This window comes from Geotrypetes seraphini, chromosome 4 (assembly GCF_902459505.1).
Source record: "Geotrypetes seraphini chromosome 4, aGeoSer1.1, whole genome shotgun sequence".
Classification (NCBI taxonomy): domain Eukaryota; kingdom Metazoa; phylum Chordata; class Amphibia; order Gymnophiona; family Dermophiidae; genus Geotrypetes; species Geotrypetes seraphini.
The window spans coordinates 137,491,140-137,508,576 of NC_047087.1; the positions used below are offsets into that span (position 1 = coordinate 137,491,140).

Consider the following 17,437-nt stretch of genomic DNA (forward strand, 5'->3'; position numbering starts at 1 on the left):
GAAGGACACAGTACTACTCGAAAGGGTCCAGAGAAGAGCGACTAAAATGGTTAAGGGGCTGGAGGAGTTGCTGTACAGTGAGAGATTAGAGAAACTGGGCCTTTTCTCCCTTGAATAGAGGAGACTGAGAGGGGACATGATCGAAACATTCAAGGTACTGAAGGGAATAGACTTAGTAGATAAGGACAGGTTGTTCACCCTCTCCAAGGTAGGGGTAACGAGAAGGCACTCTAAAACTGAACAGGGATAGATTCCGTACGAACGTAAGGAAGTTCTTCTTCACCCAGAGAGTGGTAGAAAACTGGAGTGCTCTTCCGGAGTCTGTCATAGGGGTAAACACCCTCCAGGGATTCAAGACAAAGTTAGACAAGTTCCTGCTGAACCGGAATGTACTCAGATAGGGCTAGTCTCAGTTAGGGCGCTGGTCTTTGTCCAGGGGCCACCACATGAGTGGACTGCTGGGCAAGATGGACCATTGGTCTGACCCAGCAGCGGCAGTTCCTATGTTCATGAGTGTGTTGTAATAGGGGAGGGAGAAAATAATTTTAGGTGGAAAAATTCTGTAAAATATCAGTGCTGTTTTCATAACTGTTTTTGTATGTATTCCTATATGCACTGTTTTAGTTTATTTTAAAATGAATAAAGATATTTTAAAAAAAGAGTGACATAAAGGTGAGCATATATGAAGTTGGTTCTACTATGAAGAACATTCATGCACAGTAACTGCACTTGGTGGAAAGAGAAGATTACCAAGCATTTACCCTGAGATCTCATTCTCTGTGTGAGCTGATATACTTTCAAACTACATACAATAATACTTAAAGGGCCATCATTGCTCAAGCCTTTAAAATCTAGAACTAGTATCTTAAACTGGATAAGTCCAACTACTAATATCCAATAAAAATCTTGTAAAACAGGAGTTATTTGATCCAACAGCCCCCCCTTCATAATAAACCACAATATAATGCATTGCAATAATCTAAATATGGTAAAATTAAAGTCTGCATTACAATTCAAAATTTCTTTAGGGACAAAAAGCTCTTTCAATTTGGACACCATTATAATTTTATAAAAGATCTTTATAAAGCTCCTTAACTGATGGGGTGTATGTCCTGTCGCTAGAAACCCTGAAGTTAAAGAATGCCTCTGTGAAAATGAACTACCCAAAGACAGCACAGAGTACTCCTATGATAAAACCTGCTGGGTATAGGCTCCTCCCATCACGTCACGTGAAGCAAACTCCTTTGCATTTTTGGAGAAGTTCTCACTCTGAGAGACATAGGAACTTGCAGACAAGGCCGGAGCACAGAAAGACAAGTTTTTGGAAACAGTAACTCCTAAGAGCAACCCTTGGGAGTGTGCATGCTGGTACCCACCTAACCCTCAGTAAGCTCAAACCTAAACTGACTGGTGACTAGTGGGTCCATGGGGACCAAGGTACTGGGAGACCTGAGTGACTGCTGGTGACTGGAATGACCGCTCAACACTGCTATAAGAACTCATGAGACTGCCCCAGGAACTTGCACAACCATTTGATCGTGGCTCCTCATAGGTAAGAGCGAAGAAAATTGTTCCTGCCTGCTTCACTGCTAGATCACTAGGGTTCAAAAGGTAAGTTAGAGAGGGGTTTGGGAGGCGGGGAGAAGTGGGATGTAGGGTGGTTTACAGTTGGCCAGGAAAGGACGCGGGAAGGATCAGTCCTGTCCCGGCTCACTACTGGACTACTAGGGATAAGGCAGGCCTGCGAGAGGCCTGCAATAGGTCCAGTGGGGGGTAGAGGAGCATGCAGACTTGAGGACCCCAATATAAACAGAGACCCCTATTTTGGGGCCTTTTTTGGCTCAAAAATCTTGGTTTATATTCGAGTATATATGGTAACAGTTTCCTGTTGTCATAAAGGTCAAAATAATGCTGAGATTTTTATGCTTATATAGGAGACTATAGTTTAAAAATAATGTGACTGGAATGTTGAGGAGGACAAAGGGAAAAGGACATCACCATGGGACCTAGACAACAAGAGAAAATGCTGCCACCATGGGACAAAGGAAGCTACAGTAGAGGCCTTTGCCATAGTAAACAATTAAAAAGAGACAGCACTGCCAGTGTACAGATCACCACTACAGTAACTCAATATACTCAATAGTTTGACTTTAAAACTGTAATTTAAATAAAATTGTACATACAGTTTTGAAACATCTTCAAAACGAGACTGGATACTCTTCTGAAGAGACTGAATCATAGGTAATAGAGTCTCTGACCTGCACAGAAAATGAGAATGCATAGAATATAGGTGAGTTATCAAGACTGTTGTCTTCTTGAGAGCATCAGATAGCTACTTTTTTAAAAAATGTTTATCAGTTTTTAAACATTATCATTTTTACAAATAATAATTCAAGGAGAGTAAAGAGAAGAAAAGAAAAGAAAACACTACCATTCACTTACATTACCATCAATCTCCTCTAGTCCACATAATGGAAGAACATTCCTAAAATTTACTAAAAAATAGTAACATATAATCAAAATCTTAAACTAAGATCTAATTTATAGTGCATAATTTTACTAAACTCCATTTATAATTAATTCAAGTGGGAACTGACTGCTTAATCTGATGAAGCTGTAAGAACTGTTCCAACTGCATTGAATCCCAAAATACATATTCATATTCCTTAAATTTCACTAAACATTTACATGGGAATTTTAAGTAGAATGTAGCTCCTAAGGCCAACAACCTTGACTTTAAATTTAAAAATGCTTTTCTTCTCAATTGTGTTGCCTGGGCTATATCTGGAAATATCAACACATTATATCCACAAAATTTTGCTTGCTTATTTTGAAAATAAGCTTTCATAATTAAAGATTTATCTAATTCTCTAGCACAAGTTATTAATAGGGTAGACCTAGTTTGGATTATATCTTGTGAATCCTCCAGGAAACCCGTTAGATCAAATTCTATCTGTTCCAACTGGTCTAATCCCAATTCTGCTGAAACTTTCTTTTTCTGTGGGATATAATACAAATTTGTTAAGGGCAAAGAATCGGCCTCTGACAACCCCAAAACTTCTTTAAAGTATTTACGAATTAAAATTTCTGAGGTCAACAGATGCGTTTTGGGGAAGTTAACTAGACGCAGATTTTTTGCCCGAAGTATATTCTCCATCTTTTCAATTTGAAAAGATAGCTACTTCTGACCCAGCTTTTTATATCTGCCCACCAAACACAATGCAACAATGCATGCTACTATCTTCATTTGCATTGTTTCTTTGTTGTATTGCTTCTTTCTTTTGTTTTATTCCCTACTTAAATCTGTCTATTTTGTTCTAACATTTCTTTAAAATGTTTTTGGGAATAAACTGTGTATTTTCTTTTCATTAGAGAAAAAGTCCCCGTCTCTTTTGCCCATCAAGTTTTATCATTGAACTTTTTGTAGCAATCAAAATTAGTGATGCAGAGGGTTGAGCACTTCCAGATGGAAGGTTTGTAGTTTGGTTCCAGGATTGGCTGAGGATGCTGCAGCCTTCACAGTTCCAGCAGGTGGATGGAGCTGTGGTCAACAGCATGACACCTAGATGACCGATAGCTACTAAAGCATGATATAAGGATACAAAATATTTTTGGGGGGAACCCCTCCTAGATAGTGCAAATGAATGCTCATGGCACCATATCCCATCCTGGTTCCATCTAAGATGGAAGAAATAAGAACTGCAGGGTAAAAAAAAATTCCAGTGAGGTATTACAGGAACATTCAGTGATCTAGGACCCAGGGGCCTTGCTGGATGGTAACTAGCTACCACCAACACTGACCTAGTTAGCTTCTGAGGAGTTATATCCTGTTGCTTGCATTTCAAATTCCCCGAAGGCAGTAACTTTTAATTGACTGTGCTACCTTTATCTGTCCCTGGTTTTCTCATCACCTTGCTTCTTGAGTAGATTAACCTGCTAGCATTTGACAGTTTAATTTCAGGGAACGTGTAACATGCTGATTTCAATTTGGTTAACCTGTGGTGTTCCTAAACTCTTGTTTTGTCCTTATCACCTTTCTCCTGGTCTGCAATCTTGTAATTGTTTCTGGCACTGTTCTCAATGCAGTACATTTTAGCAACCTTAAATACTGTTTACACACACAATAGTTGACATATACACAAATAGCATATGTGTACAAATGGCAATTTAAACAAATTGAAATTACACATATAGAAAGCAAACATAGAATTTAATATGAATATAAAGCAGGAATATTCTAAGCATGGTTTTAGTGGTCCTTTAAGGTATACATTTCCCCCTCCCTATTCACAGTTTAGACATTCGCGGTTTTGATTATTCACATTTTTTTCCCCAGGTGGCACGAAGATTCTTTTGGCTGGGGACTAGGCATGAAGTGATAGAATTCTGTTGGTCCTGTCCGACCTGCCAGAAGCTGTCCTTGGCGAGGCTGGCTAGGGCACCACTCATACCCATTCCTAAAATTCCAAGTTTCCAAGTTTATTTAATCTTTGATGAATTGCCTATTACATTTTCTAGGTGATGTACATATTATAATTAAAATAGAAGAGTCTTTACAAAATAAATTCAAATAACAAAATTAAACAATACAGTCCTGAGTTTAAGGGGTGAGGTTAAAAGTTACAATATTTAGGTATGGTTAGAAAAGGAAAAAACAAAAGGGAGGGAATCATAGTACCAATGCACAATATAGTATAGTATTTAATTAAATAAAAAGAACTAATGTTAAGATTCATAGGCATCTTTAAATAAATGGGTTTTTAACAGTTTTTTAAATTTTACAATATCTTGTTCAGTTCGAATAAACTGAGGTAGGGTATTCCACCATTGTGGGCCCATAACAGAGAACATATCTGATCTTCTAGTCCCAATAATCTTTAAAGATGGCACCGATAGTAGATTTTGATCAGATGATCGTAGGGACCGTTTAGGTTTGTAAGGGATCAGTATTCTGGAAATAAACTGTGGCTCATTATATGCCAATGTCTTAAAAATAAGTAACAAAATTTTATATAGGATCCTGTGGCCAATAGGTATCCAGTGGGCATCTATTAAGAGCGGGGAAACATGGTCAAATTTTTTTGCTTTATAAATTAATTTTATGTCTGTGTTCTGAATAATTTGAAGTCTTCTTTTTTCTTTGTTAGTAATATTTAGAAATAGGGCATTACAATAGTCAATTTTTGATATTATAAAAGAATGAATCAGTATATTTAAAGAGGATGGAGTAAGGAATTTGGAAATGGACCTAATCTGACGAAGTTTATAAAAGCAATTTTTAACTATAAGGGAAATATGATCGTGGAATGAAAGTTTCTCATCTATCAATATACCAAGAATTTTAACTGAGGATACCAAGACAATTGGAATATTATTAAGGTAGAAAGGTTTTATGAGTGATAATTCTTTTTTCCAATTAAACAAAATGGATTTAGTTTTGTTGATATTTAGTGCTAGTTTATTTTTGTCAAGCCAAGTTTGAATTTGCAACCAGTAGGGCGTCTGGTGATGGATATAATAGGGCCCCTGGAAAAGACCCCTAGGAGTAATGGTTTCATTCTGGTGGTAATGGATGCGGCTACCCGTTTTCCTTTGGCATTTCCTCTCAGGAAAACGACATCCACAACCATTATGAAGGAATTGCTGGGGCTATTTTGTTTGGTAGGATTTCCCAGGGAGGTACTGACCAACCAGGGGAGCAATTTTCTGTCAGTAGAGATGAAGCTGTTCTGGGAGGGGTTTGGTATTAAACACATCAAAACTTCCGCTTACCACCCCCCAAGCTAATGGGATGGTAGAAAGGATTAATCAAACCCTCAAACAGATGCTTAAAAAGGGGATAGGAGAGGAACCAGGGGATTGGGACCTACTGGTACACTTCGTCCTTTTTGCTGCTCGGGAGAAAGTCCAGGACTCACTAGGCATAAGTCCCTATGAATTAATGTTTGGGCGTTCCCCGAGGGGGATGTTAGACATGCTTAGGGACAAATGGGACTTTCCAGAGAAAACAGAAAGTAATATAATTGCATATCTAGCGCGGCTTAAGGAAGGGTTGAAGCGCGCTCTGGTCTAGGGGAGGAAAAATTTAGAGTGGAACCAACAGCGACAGAAGACCTATTATGAAAGGAAAGCAAGGGCACGTCAGCTACAGGTGGGAGACCAGGTATTAATGTTAGTACCGACCGACTCTCACAAATTCTTGGCCCAATGGAAAGGACCAGGAATGGTCACAGAAAAGATAGGTGATGTGGATTATAGAGTAAAGGATAGGAAAGCCTGTGTGCAAACATACCATATTAACTTGCTCAAGCCTTGGAAAGATAGAGTAGCCCTTACACTGCTCGCACAGAGGGGGCAGGAGGATGACCTGGGTCCACAGGTTGCAGAATTTGACACACAAGGGGAGGTGAATATAGGAACAGATCTCTCCCAAAGGCAATTCTGTCAGGTGCAGGCAGTGGTCAGTCAATTTGGAGATGTATTTTCCCCAGTGCCTGACAGGATGGAAGTGGTGGCCCACACTATTGTGACCAACCCAGGGAAGGTGATACGGGTACGCCCGTATAGATTGTCGGAGGAAAATAAAAAGTTTGTAGAAGAATTAGTCCATTAGTCAAGGAAATGCTCACCTTAGGGGTGATAGAGCCTTTGCAGAGCCCCTGGTGCAGTCCGAGTGTGATCATCCCCAAGGCAGACGGGACACCCTGTTTCTGCATCGACTTTAGGCAACTGAATGAGGTGTCCCAATTTGATGCATTCCCGATGCCAAGAGTCAATGAACTGTTGGACAGACTAGGCCAGGCCCAGTTTTTGACAACCCTGTATCTTACAAAAGGGTACTGGCAGATTCCCCTTAGCCAAAGACAGCGTTCAGCACCCCCGCGGGGGTTGTTCCAATTCAGGCGGATGCCTTTTGGCCTTCATGGGGCGGCTGTAACATGTCAACACTTAGTCTGCTAGGTGCTCAGGGACCACCATGAGTACACGGATGCATACATCGATGACATTGTGATCCACTCGACAACGTGGGAACAACATCTAGTACACCTAGCTATGGTACTGAAGGCAGGATTGACAGTGACCCCGAAAAAGTATTTCTTAGCCCAACAGGAGGTCAAATACTTAGGATATATTGTAGGGAGGGGATATATAAGACCTATATTAGATAAGGTCAAATGTATTCGGACGTATATCCGTACTAGCAATTAAAAGCAGATTAGAGCTTTCCTGGGGCTGATTGGTTATTATAGACGGTCCATCTCACATTTCTCAGCCTGGGCAGGGTCCCTCACGAACATGCTAAGGAAGGGAAGTCCAGAAACACTTTACTGGAAGAAAACTACTAATCAAGCCTTTGAATCCCTGAGAGAAAGTGTACCCGGCCAGTCTTGAAGGCCATCAATTTCACTTAACCTTTGGTCTTACAGACAGACGCATCAGGCACAGGGCTAGGAGCAGTCCTTAGCCAGGAAAGTCAGGTAGTGGAACACTCAGTGTTGTACCTGAACAGGAAACTTCACCCAAATGAATGCAGGTATGCGACTGTGGAACAAGAATGTTTGGCAGTGAAATGGGCAGTACAAATACTGGAACATTACCTCCAAGATAGAGAGTTCACATTGGTCACTGACCATGCAGCATTAAAATGGCTAAATACCATGTGGAATAATGCACGGCTTACCCATTGGTACTTAGCAATACAGGCATTTAAGTTCAAGGTGATTCATAGGCCAGGGAAATTGAACACTAATGTAGCCATCTTGTCCCGGATCCCAGAAAATACGGGGGGTACTCTGACTATAAGCAGGAGTCAGCTTTTAAGTGTGGGGGAATGTGACAAACCCAAGTCCATTTCTGGTTTTATCTATGACAAACCCAAGTCTGTCCTGGGTTTTGTCCCAGAGATAACGAGAAAATACACTAAGCCCCAATGTAAGAGAGCTGATCAGGTAGAATGCCAATCTACAGAATTAGCTGACTACTGCTTAGATAGAGAGATTGTTATCAGATGAGGCATGGCAGGAAAGCCAGGCAGGAAAGCCATGGCAGGAAAGCCAGATGAGGTAGGCAGGAAAGCTTTACTCAGTTTAAACCTGTTCCTGCCACTGCTAGAGGTTTACTATCTTTCCAGTAGCCTGTCCCTGTTAGAGCCAGGGATAGAAAGAATCGTGCCTATAATTAAAGGGAACAAGCTAGTATGTGGAAAGCCCTACCCCCGCCCAGGCTCAGGGGGAGTGGCTCTCCACAGCTTAAAACGAGTCTCTTCAGAACAGGAAGAGGAGAGGGCCAACCAGGAGAAAGGGCTACTGCGGGCCGCGTGGAAGCGGCGAAGAGGCGGAGAAGAGGAGCCAGAAGGGGAGCCAAAAGTTCCAGCAAGCGGCGGCAGGAGCAGGTAGCGGCGAGAGAAGGCTCCGCCCACCCCCTGCACGTCAGCACCACGTCAGCGCCTGGACTCCCCCCTTCATAAGGAAGGGAGGCGCGAGGGCTATTGTGGGCCACGTGGAAGTGGCGAAGAGAGGCGGAGAAGAGGAGCCAGAAGGGGAGCCAAAAGTTCCAACAAGCGGCAGCAGGAGCGGGTAGCGGCGAGAGAAGGCTCCGCCCACCCCCTGCACGTCAGCGCCCGGACTTCCCCCTTCATAAGGAAGGGAGCCGCGGCGGAGGTGCGAGAGCTATTACGGGCCGCGTGGAAGCGGCGAAGAGAGGCGGAGGAGGAGAAGAGGAGCCAGAAGGGGAGCCAAAAGTTCCAGCAAGCGGCGGCAGGAGCGGGTAGCGGCGAGAGAAGGCTCTGCCCACCACCTGCACGTCAGAACTGCGTCAGCGCCCGGACTCCCCCCTTCATAAGGAAGGGAGCCGCGGCAGAGGTGCTAGGGCTACTGCGGGCCGCGTGGAAGCAGCAAAGAGGCGGAGAAGAGGAGCCAGAAGGGGAGCCAAAAGTTCCAGCAAGCGGCGGTAGGAGCGGGTAGAGGCGAGAGAAGGCTCCGCCCACCCCCTGCATGTCAGCGCTGCGTCAGTGCCCAGACTCCCCCCTTCATAAGGGAGCCAACGGCGCGCAGCCATTCGGCAAAGGCGCTCGCCTTAGCGAGAGCGCCTTTGCAAAGGAGCCTTAAGAAGGGCCGAGCGAATACAGTCAAACACAGCAAAACACAGGAAGAGAGAGAAGGCCCACATAAGCGCAGACAACCCAGAAAGGAAGAAAGGAATGATTGACCACGGAAGCCAGAAGATGGGCTTTCCAGTCTTCTGCACCAGGTGCAACATGTATGACTACCTCCCCTCGGGGATTAGGGCATACATTTGCAGTCGATGTAGGGAGCTGGACGGCCTGAAACAGCAAGTCCGACTGTTGGAGGGAACAGTGAAAGAACTAGAAGAACTCCTCACCTTTAAAGAAGAACTCAGCAAACAGGAGAAGTTACTTATGGAATCCAGTGTCAGCGAAGGGATCGAAGAACTTGAGAGATTCATTGAGGAAGCTCACCAGCAACATGTGGAGGTCCCGGGGCTGGAGAACTGTACCCGAACAACCCAGGAAGAAGGCCTTGGCAAGATGGAAGAAGACATTACTACAGAGGATGAAGAGACGGATGTGGAGGTTGAGGGCGACCACTCACCCAGCGGAATTGAGAGTCTGCACGAGGTTGTGACACGGAAGATAGCAGATGGAACCTTCACCATGGATGTAGACTTACGAGCCCCAAGGAACCCACAAATAGAGAAGGTGGGGATCATCATTGGAGATTCCATCATACGTAATGTGGACTGCCATATCGCAGGAGGGAGAGAAGATAGACTGGTCACCTGCTTGCCTGGAGCGAGAGTAAAGGATGTGGCCAACAGGATCACCAGGGTCATAGACAGCGCAGGAGGAAAGGAGACTGCTGTAATTATCCATGTGGGAACCAACGATGTGAGCGGAAGGAAGTATGACAGATCAAATGAAAGGAGCTCCGCTCACTGGGAAGAAAATTGAAGGTCAGGGAGGTGAAAGTGGCCTTCTCTGAGATCCTACCAGTACCGAGAGCAGATGCAAAAAGGCAAGATGAACTTCTAGCAATCAACGCCTGGATGAGACGATGGTGCGAAGAAGAGGGCTTCGACTTTGTGCGCAACTGGACAGCATTCTGGGGAAGAAGCAGGTACTATAGGAAGGACGGACTACACCTCACCAAGGAAGGAGCGAGAATACTTGCTGGAAACATGAAGAAGGCCATTGAGAAGGCCTTAAACTGAAGAACAGGGAAGAGCCGGCAGTCGACAATCAATCGATGGCACGGATAACAGAAGGTTCAAGTGAGGGCACTGCAGACATCTGCCCAGATAAGTGGGAAGAGCTTGAAGCAAATGAAGGAGACACAAAAGGAGCTCAAATAGATACTGTGAAAGACACAAGGACTGCGAAGCCCAGAAAACCCAAGATGAGAGCGCAAAGAGAGCTTAAATGTATACGAATGCCAGAAGCCTGGGAAACAAAATGGGGGAGTTAGAGGCACTAGCAAGATACGACAAAATAGATATTATTGGCATAACAGAAACATGGTGGAACGACGAAAATAAATGGGACACGGTACTGCAGGGATACAAGCTATTCAGAAGGGACAGAATTGGGCAGAAAGGGGGAGGCAATGCCCTTTATGTCCAAGAAGGAGTAGTAACGATCAGGGAAGAGAACACAGAGGGGAAAGAGAAACTAGAGTCACTCTGGGTAAGGATTCCCAGACAGAACGGTGTGGACACAAAAATTGGCCTCTACTATAGACCCCCAGGACAGACGGAGGAAACAGACGTAGAAATGACAGAAGAAATAAGGCAAGGATGTAGGACAGGCAATGTAACGATAATGGGAGACTTCAACTTCCCGGGGATAGACTTGAACCTAGAAACCACAAGCTGCGGCAAAGAAACAAAGTTCCTGGAAATGATAGGAGACTGCTTCCTTGAGCAAATGGTAGGGGAACCAACAAGAGGGAATGCCATATTGGATTTGATCCTGAACGGCATAACTGGGCAGACAAGAGATGTAGTAGTCACGGTCCCGCTGGGGACTAGCGACCACAGCATGATCAACTTTAAACTGGGCATTGGGAAAGGAAAACGAATCAAGACACAATCCACAGCTTTTAACTTCAAAAAAGGAAGATACGACAACATGAGGGACATGGTAAGAAAACGTCTCAAGAATAGGATAGCTGAAATAGAAACGGTAGAGCAGGCATGGTCCCTACTAAAAAATACTATCACCGAAGCTCAGAATTTATATATTCCGCAGATAGCCAAGGGAAGGAAACATAAAGGCAAAGGAGAACCAGCTTGGCTAACCAAAGAGGTAAAAGATGCAATAAGGGAAAAAAAGAGCTCATTTAAAATATGGAAACGCAAGAAAACAATCGAGGCTTGGAATAGCCACAAGGTCAACCAGAGGAAGTGTCACAAGGTAGTGAGTTAAGCCAAAAGGAACTATGAGGAAAGGATAGCGCAGGAGGCCAAAAACTTCAAACCTTTCTTTAGATACGTAAAAGGGAAGAAACCGGCTAAGGAGGCAGTGGGCCCTCTCGACGATCAAGGAAGAAAAGGATACATCAAGGAGGACAAACAGATTGCAGACAGATTAAATTCCTTCTTTGCTTCGGTCTTCACCAATGAAGACACCACATCAGTACCCTAGCCAGTGAAAGCATTCAAGGGAGTAATAGAGGAGAGCCTTAACACAGTAAATGTGGATCTGAACCAGATTTACTATCAGATCGACAAACTAAAAAGCGACAAATCCCCTTGCCCGGATGGAATTCACCCGAGAGTATTAAAGGAGCTAAAGGTAGAAATCGGAGAATTACTGCAATCACTCGCTAACATGTCAATTAGAACCAGAAAGATACCAGAAGACTGGAGGATAGCAAACGCCATTCCAATCTTCAAAAAAGGATCAAGTGGAGAACTAGGAAACTACAGACCTGTGAGTCTCACATCAGTCCCTGGGAAGATGGTTCTAGCATTGATCAAGGATAGTATAGTCCAACATCTGGATACCCATGACCTAATGAAAGCTAGTCAACATGGATTCAGGAAGGCGCAGTCATGTTTGACAAATTTACTTCAGTTTTTTGAGACGGTGAACAAACATATTGATAGCGGAGAACCGGTGGATATAATATACTTGGACTTCCAGAAGGCTTTTGACAAAGTTCCACATGAGCGACTTCTCAGAAAACTTCAAAGTCATGGAATAGAAGGGGACATACTAAGATGGATAAGAAAATGGCTGGAAGAGAGAAGACAGAGGGTGAGCGTAAATGGAAAGTTCTCGGACTGGGAGAAAGTGACTAGTGGAGTGCCTCAGGGCTTAATTCTTGGGCCCATCTTGTTCAATATTTACATAAATGACCTGGAAGAAGAAATAACAAGCGAGATCATCAAGTTTGCTGATGACCAAAAACTGAATCGGGCAATCAGGTCACAGACGGACTGCGAGGAACTCCAGAAAGATTTGAGACAACTGGAGAAATGGGCAGAGAAGTGGCAAATGAAGTTTAATGTTGAAAAATGCAAAGTGATGCACCTGGATAGGAAAAACAAGGAGCACCAGCGTATCCAGATTGTTCCCGAAGAGAGGCAGCGTGGGAGCCCTGCTCCGCCCCTCTCCCTGACCGAAATGGAACATTTAAAAGAGCACAGCAGCCAGCCGGGCCCCCTTTCAGGCCACCAGCGGGAGACAGCGTATCCAGATTGTTCCCGAAGAGAGGCAGCGTGGGAGCCCTGCTCCGCCCCTCTCCCTGACCGAAAGGGAACATTTAAAAGAGCACAGCAGCCAGCCGGGCCCCCTTTCAGGCCACCAGCGGGAGACAGCGTATCCAGATTGTTCCCGAAGAGAGGCAGCGTGGGAGCCCTGCTCCACCCCTCTCCCTGACCGAAAGGGAACATTTAAAAGAGCACAGCGCCAACGGCGCTCAGCCGTTCGGCGCGCAACAAAGGCGCATGCGCCTTAGTGCGCGCCTTTGTGAAGCGCCTGCAGTGACGACAGTTGGATTCTGAAGCTAACAAAATAACAGGCTCCAATCAGCAGGAGCACACCAGCACTTTACGAGAGCGATGGAGGACCCAGGATCCCAGAGGTACTTTCCGGTATACTGCACAGAGTGCAATATGTACGACTACCTCCCCTTGGGAAGGCGGGAGTACATATGCAGTCGGTGTCAGGAACTGGAAAGCCTGAGGATGGAGGTCGGCAGATTGAGGGTCAGGGTCCAGGAACTGGAGGGACTGCGCACCACAGAGGAGACGAGCTGGTCAACCCAGAACACAGACGGAGCAGGCCCCATTGTGGACCAGGTGAGGGACCTCGAGAGATTCATCGAGGAGGCCTATAGGAAGGTGGAGGAACGGGACCAGCAGCTGCACAGATGGATGTCGGCAGACGAGACCCAGGATCCACAAGGCGACACTGGGGAAGGACCTAGCGGAGGAACCACGCAAGAAGAGGAGACCGCGACTCACCGGGACCCCGAGGGAGAGACACCGCACTACACCAAGGACACGGACCTGAGGCAGAGGAGGTTGCTGAGGAAAGGGAAGTCTGCTATTGTGGTGGGAGACTCGATCTTGAGAGAGGTAGACAGTCACATAGCTGGAGGAAGGGAGGACCGGCTAGTGACTTGTCTCCCAGGGGCCAAGATACGAGACATCACTGATAGGATCGAGAGGATCCTGGATGGAGCAGAGACAGAGGAGACTGCGGTAATAATCCACGTCGGAACGAATGATGTGAGCCGGAGGAACTTCAACATGGCCACACTGACTGACCAGTTCAGGGTCCTGGGATGAAAGCTGAAACGGAGCACACGGAAGATAGCATTCTCGGAGATCCTGCCTGTACCGAGAGCAGATGCAAAGAGGCAGGCAGACCTCCAGGCTGTGAATGCATGGTTGAGGAGATGGTGCCAGGAGGAGGGCTTCCACTTTGTGAGGAACTGGACGTCCTTCTGGGGAAAGAGCAAGCTCTACCGGTGGGACGGCCTGCACCTGAGCACAGCGGGAACTAGACTACTGGCAGCCAATGTGAGGAAGGAGATCGAGAGGGCTTTAAACTGAGGAGAGGGGGAAAGCCGACAGCTGATCTGATGTTGACGCTTCGGACAACAGTATCCAGAACAGATGCTGAACGGGCTGACTGCAAGGAGGAAGCAGAGGGACCGGAGGATCTTATGATCAGACAGCGAGGGAAACATCAGGTAAAGAGAGCTTGCTGGGAGAAGACTAAGGGGCATGGAGACACAGGGGGACTGGGTGGCACGAGGGCGAAAGCTGAGGGCAATATAGAGGTACCACAAGGCGAGGGGGATCAAACAGAGGCTCAAGATTGATGAGGGGGCCGGTAGGGCTAGAAAACCCAGAGGAAAAGCGGGGAAGTGGGGTGGCGGGAATGTGGGGAAGCTGAAAGCTAAGAGGGTAAAGGCTGAGGGCAAAGCAGAAGCACAGGGAACGGGAGAACTGCCCGAAATCCAAGGGCAGGCGGCCCAGGTAAATGCAGAGGTGGAGGAAAAACGACGGGACCTACGGGACCTGCGGTGCTTATACGCAAATGCAAGAAGCCTCATGGCCAAGATGGGTGAACTAGAAGTCGTGGCCAAGGGGGAGGACCTAGATATAATTGGAATTGCAGAAACCTGGTGGACAGAGGAAAATCAATGGGATGTGGCGCTGCCGGGGTACAAGCTCTACAGGAGGGACAGGACCCACAAGAAGGGGGGAGGCATAGCACTATATATAAAGGACTCTATCCACTCGGTCGGGATGGATATGGCAACGAAGGCAGAGGGGCTGGAATCGCTATGGGTCAAATTGCCGGGAAACAAGGGTGCAGGCATAAAACTGGGGCTGTACTATCGCCTACCTGGTACGCCAGAAGGAGTCGGACACGACTTGGAAGCGGAACTGAGACAGGAATGCAGGACTGGAAGTGTAACAGTGATGGGGGACTTCAACTACCCGGGAATAGACTGGAGTACGGGTCACTCCAACTGCACTAGGGAAACAGGATTTGTAGAAGCTGTGAGGGACTGCTTCATGGAGCAACTAGTCAAAGAACCGACGCGAGGGGGTGCTACTCTTGACCTCATCCTAAAAGGATTAGGGGGGCCTGCAAGAGGGGTAGAAGTGGGAGGACCACTAGGCAACAGTGATCACAACGCGATCAGATTCACATTAGAAAGGGGGACACCCATAGTAAGGAGGACCGCAACAACTGCGCTCAACTTCAAGAAAAGGAACTATGTTGCTATGAGGGAAATGGTGGGGAGGAAGTTCAGAAACATCTCTAGGATGGAGACTGTGGGAAGCGCCTGGACCCTATTCAGGGACACCCTGCAGGAAGCACAAAGAATGTACGTCCCCAGTTTCAGGAAAGGCTGCAAGAACAAGCGATCAAAGGACCCGGTTTGGATGTCAACTGAAGTAAAGAGGGCAATAAATGACAAAAAAGTATCCTTCCGGAGATGGAAAAAGGACCCAACGGAGGAAAATCACCAGGCGCACAGGAAATGCCAAAAGGAATGCCACCGAGAGGTTAGAAAAGCAAAAGGGGAATATGAAGAGGGGCTGGCCAGGGAGGCGAAAAACTTCAAGGCATTCTTCAGTTATGTAAAGGGGAAACGACCAGCGAGAGAAGGGGTGGGGCCTTTGGACGATGGGGATAGGAAGGGAGTGATTAAGGAGGATAAAGAGGTAGCTGAGAGGTTGAACACGTTCTTCTCGTCGGTTTTCACGAGCGAAGACACATCTAATATACCGGACTCAGAGGAGCTCATGAGTGGGGAACAGGCCGAAAAATTGGAGCACATAGAGGTAAGTAAGGAGGATGTCCTCAAACAGATAGACAGGTTAAAATGCGGTAAATCACCGGGCCCGGACGGGATCCACCCAAGGGTTCTGAAGGAACTAAGACAAGAAATAGCGGGCACAATCCAGTATGTTTGCAACCTATCCTTGAAAACTGGTGAGGTACCAGAGGACTGGAAATTGGCGAATGTCACACCTATCTTCAAGAAGGGATCGAGGGGTGACCCCGGGAACTACAGGCCGGTGAGCCTGACTTCAATTATAGGGAAGATGGTGGAAGATATGATCAAGGACGGCATTTGCGAGCACATCGAGAGGAATGGCCTACTGAGAACAAGCCAGCACGGATTCTGTAAGGGAAGGTCGTGCCTAACGAACCTTCTGTACTTCTTTGAGGGAATAAGCAGTCGGGTGGACAATGGGGAACCCATAGACATCATTTACCTCGATTTTCAAAAGGCTTTCGACAAGGTGCCACATGAAAGGCTGCTTAGGAAGCTGTGGAACCACGGGGTGGGAGGGGATGTGCACAGATGGATCAAGCACTGGTTGTCGGGTAGACTGCAGAGGGTCGGAGTGAAGGGCCAATATTCTGACTGGCGGGGAGTCACAAGCGGTGTGCCACAGGGATCGGTGCTGGGGCCGTTACTCTTCAACATATTTATCAATGACCTGGAAAAGGAGGCAAAGTGCGAGGTTATAAAATTTGCAGACGATACCAAACTGTGCGGCAGAGTTAGGTCCAGGGAGGAGTGTGAGGACCTGCAAAGGGACCTGGACAAGCTGGAAGACTGGGCAAACAAATGGCAAATGCGCTTTAACGTGGAAAAATGCAAGGTCATGCATATAGGGAAAAAGAACCTGTTGTTCAACTACAAATTGGGGGGGGCATTGTTGGGAGACAGCAGACTTGAGAGAGACTTGGGTGTGCTGGTGGATGCATCACTGAAGCCATCTGCACAGTGCGCAGCAGCCTCGAAAAAAGCCAACAGGATGCTGGGCATCATAAAGAGGGGCATAACAACCAGGACGTGGAAAGTCATCATGCCATTGTATCGAGCGATGGTGCATCCACATCTGGAATACTGCGTTCAGTATTGGTCGCCGCACCTCAAGAAGGACATGGCGGTACTTGAGAGAGTCCAAAGGAGAGCAACGAAACTGGTAAAAGGGCTGGAACACTGCCCATACGCCGAGAGGTTGGATAGGCTGGGGCTCTTCTCTCTGGAAAAAAGGAGGCTCAGGGGAGATATGATAGAGACCTTCAAGATCATGAGGGGCATAGAGAGGGTGGATAGGGACAGATTCTTCAGACTGAAGGGGACAACAAGTACGAGGGGGCATTCGGAGAAACTGAAGGGAGATAGGTTCAAAACAAATGCAAGGAAGTTTTTTTTCACCCAAAGGGTCGTGGACACTTGGAATGCGCTACCGGAGGAAGTGATCAGGCAGAGTATGGTACAGGGATTCAAACAGGGATTGGACGGATTCCTGAGGGATAAAGGGATCGTGGGATACTGAGGGAGGAGCTGGGATGTAACACAAGTATAGAAAGCTAACCAGGTAATAAGTATAGAAACCCAACCAGGTCGTGCATGTGCAAGACCAG

At 46.3% G+C, this 17,437-nt stretch overlaps 1 protein-coding gene across 1 annotated transcript in view; it reads right to left on the minus strand.

Moving 5' to 3' along the window:
• The window catches only part of PWP2 (PWP2 small subunit processome component), a 360,035-nt gene that overhangs the window by 14,976 nt on the left and 327,622 nt on the right, over positions 1 to 17,437 (minus strand). Inside the window, exon 20 of the mRNA XM_033941702.1 lies at positions 2,184 to 2,258. Within this exon, the coding sequence (XP_033797593.1) occupies positions 2,184 to 2,258 (75 nt within the window). The remainder of the gene's footprint in view (positions 1 to 2,183; positions 2,259 to 17,437) is intronic.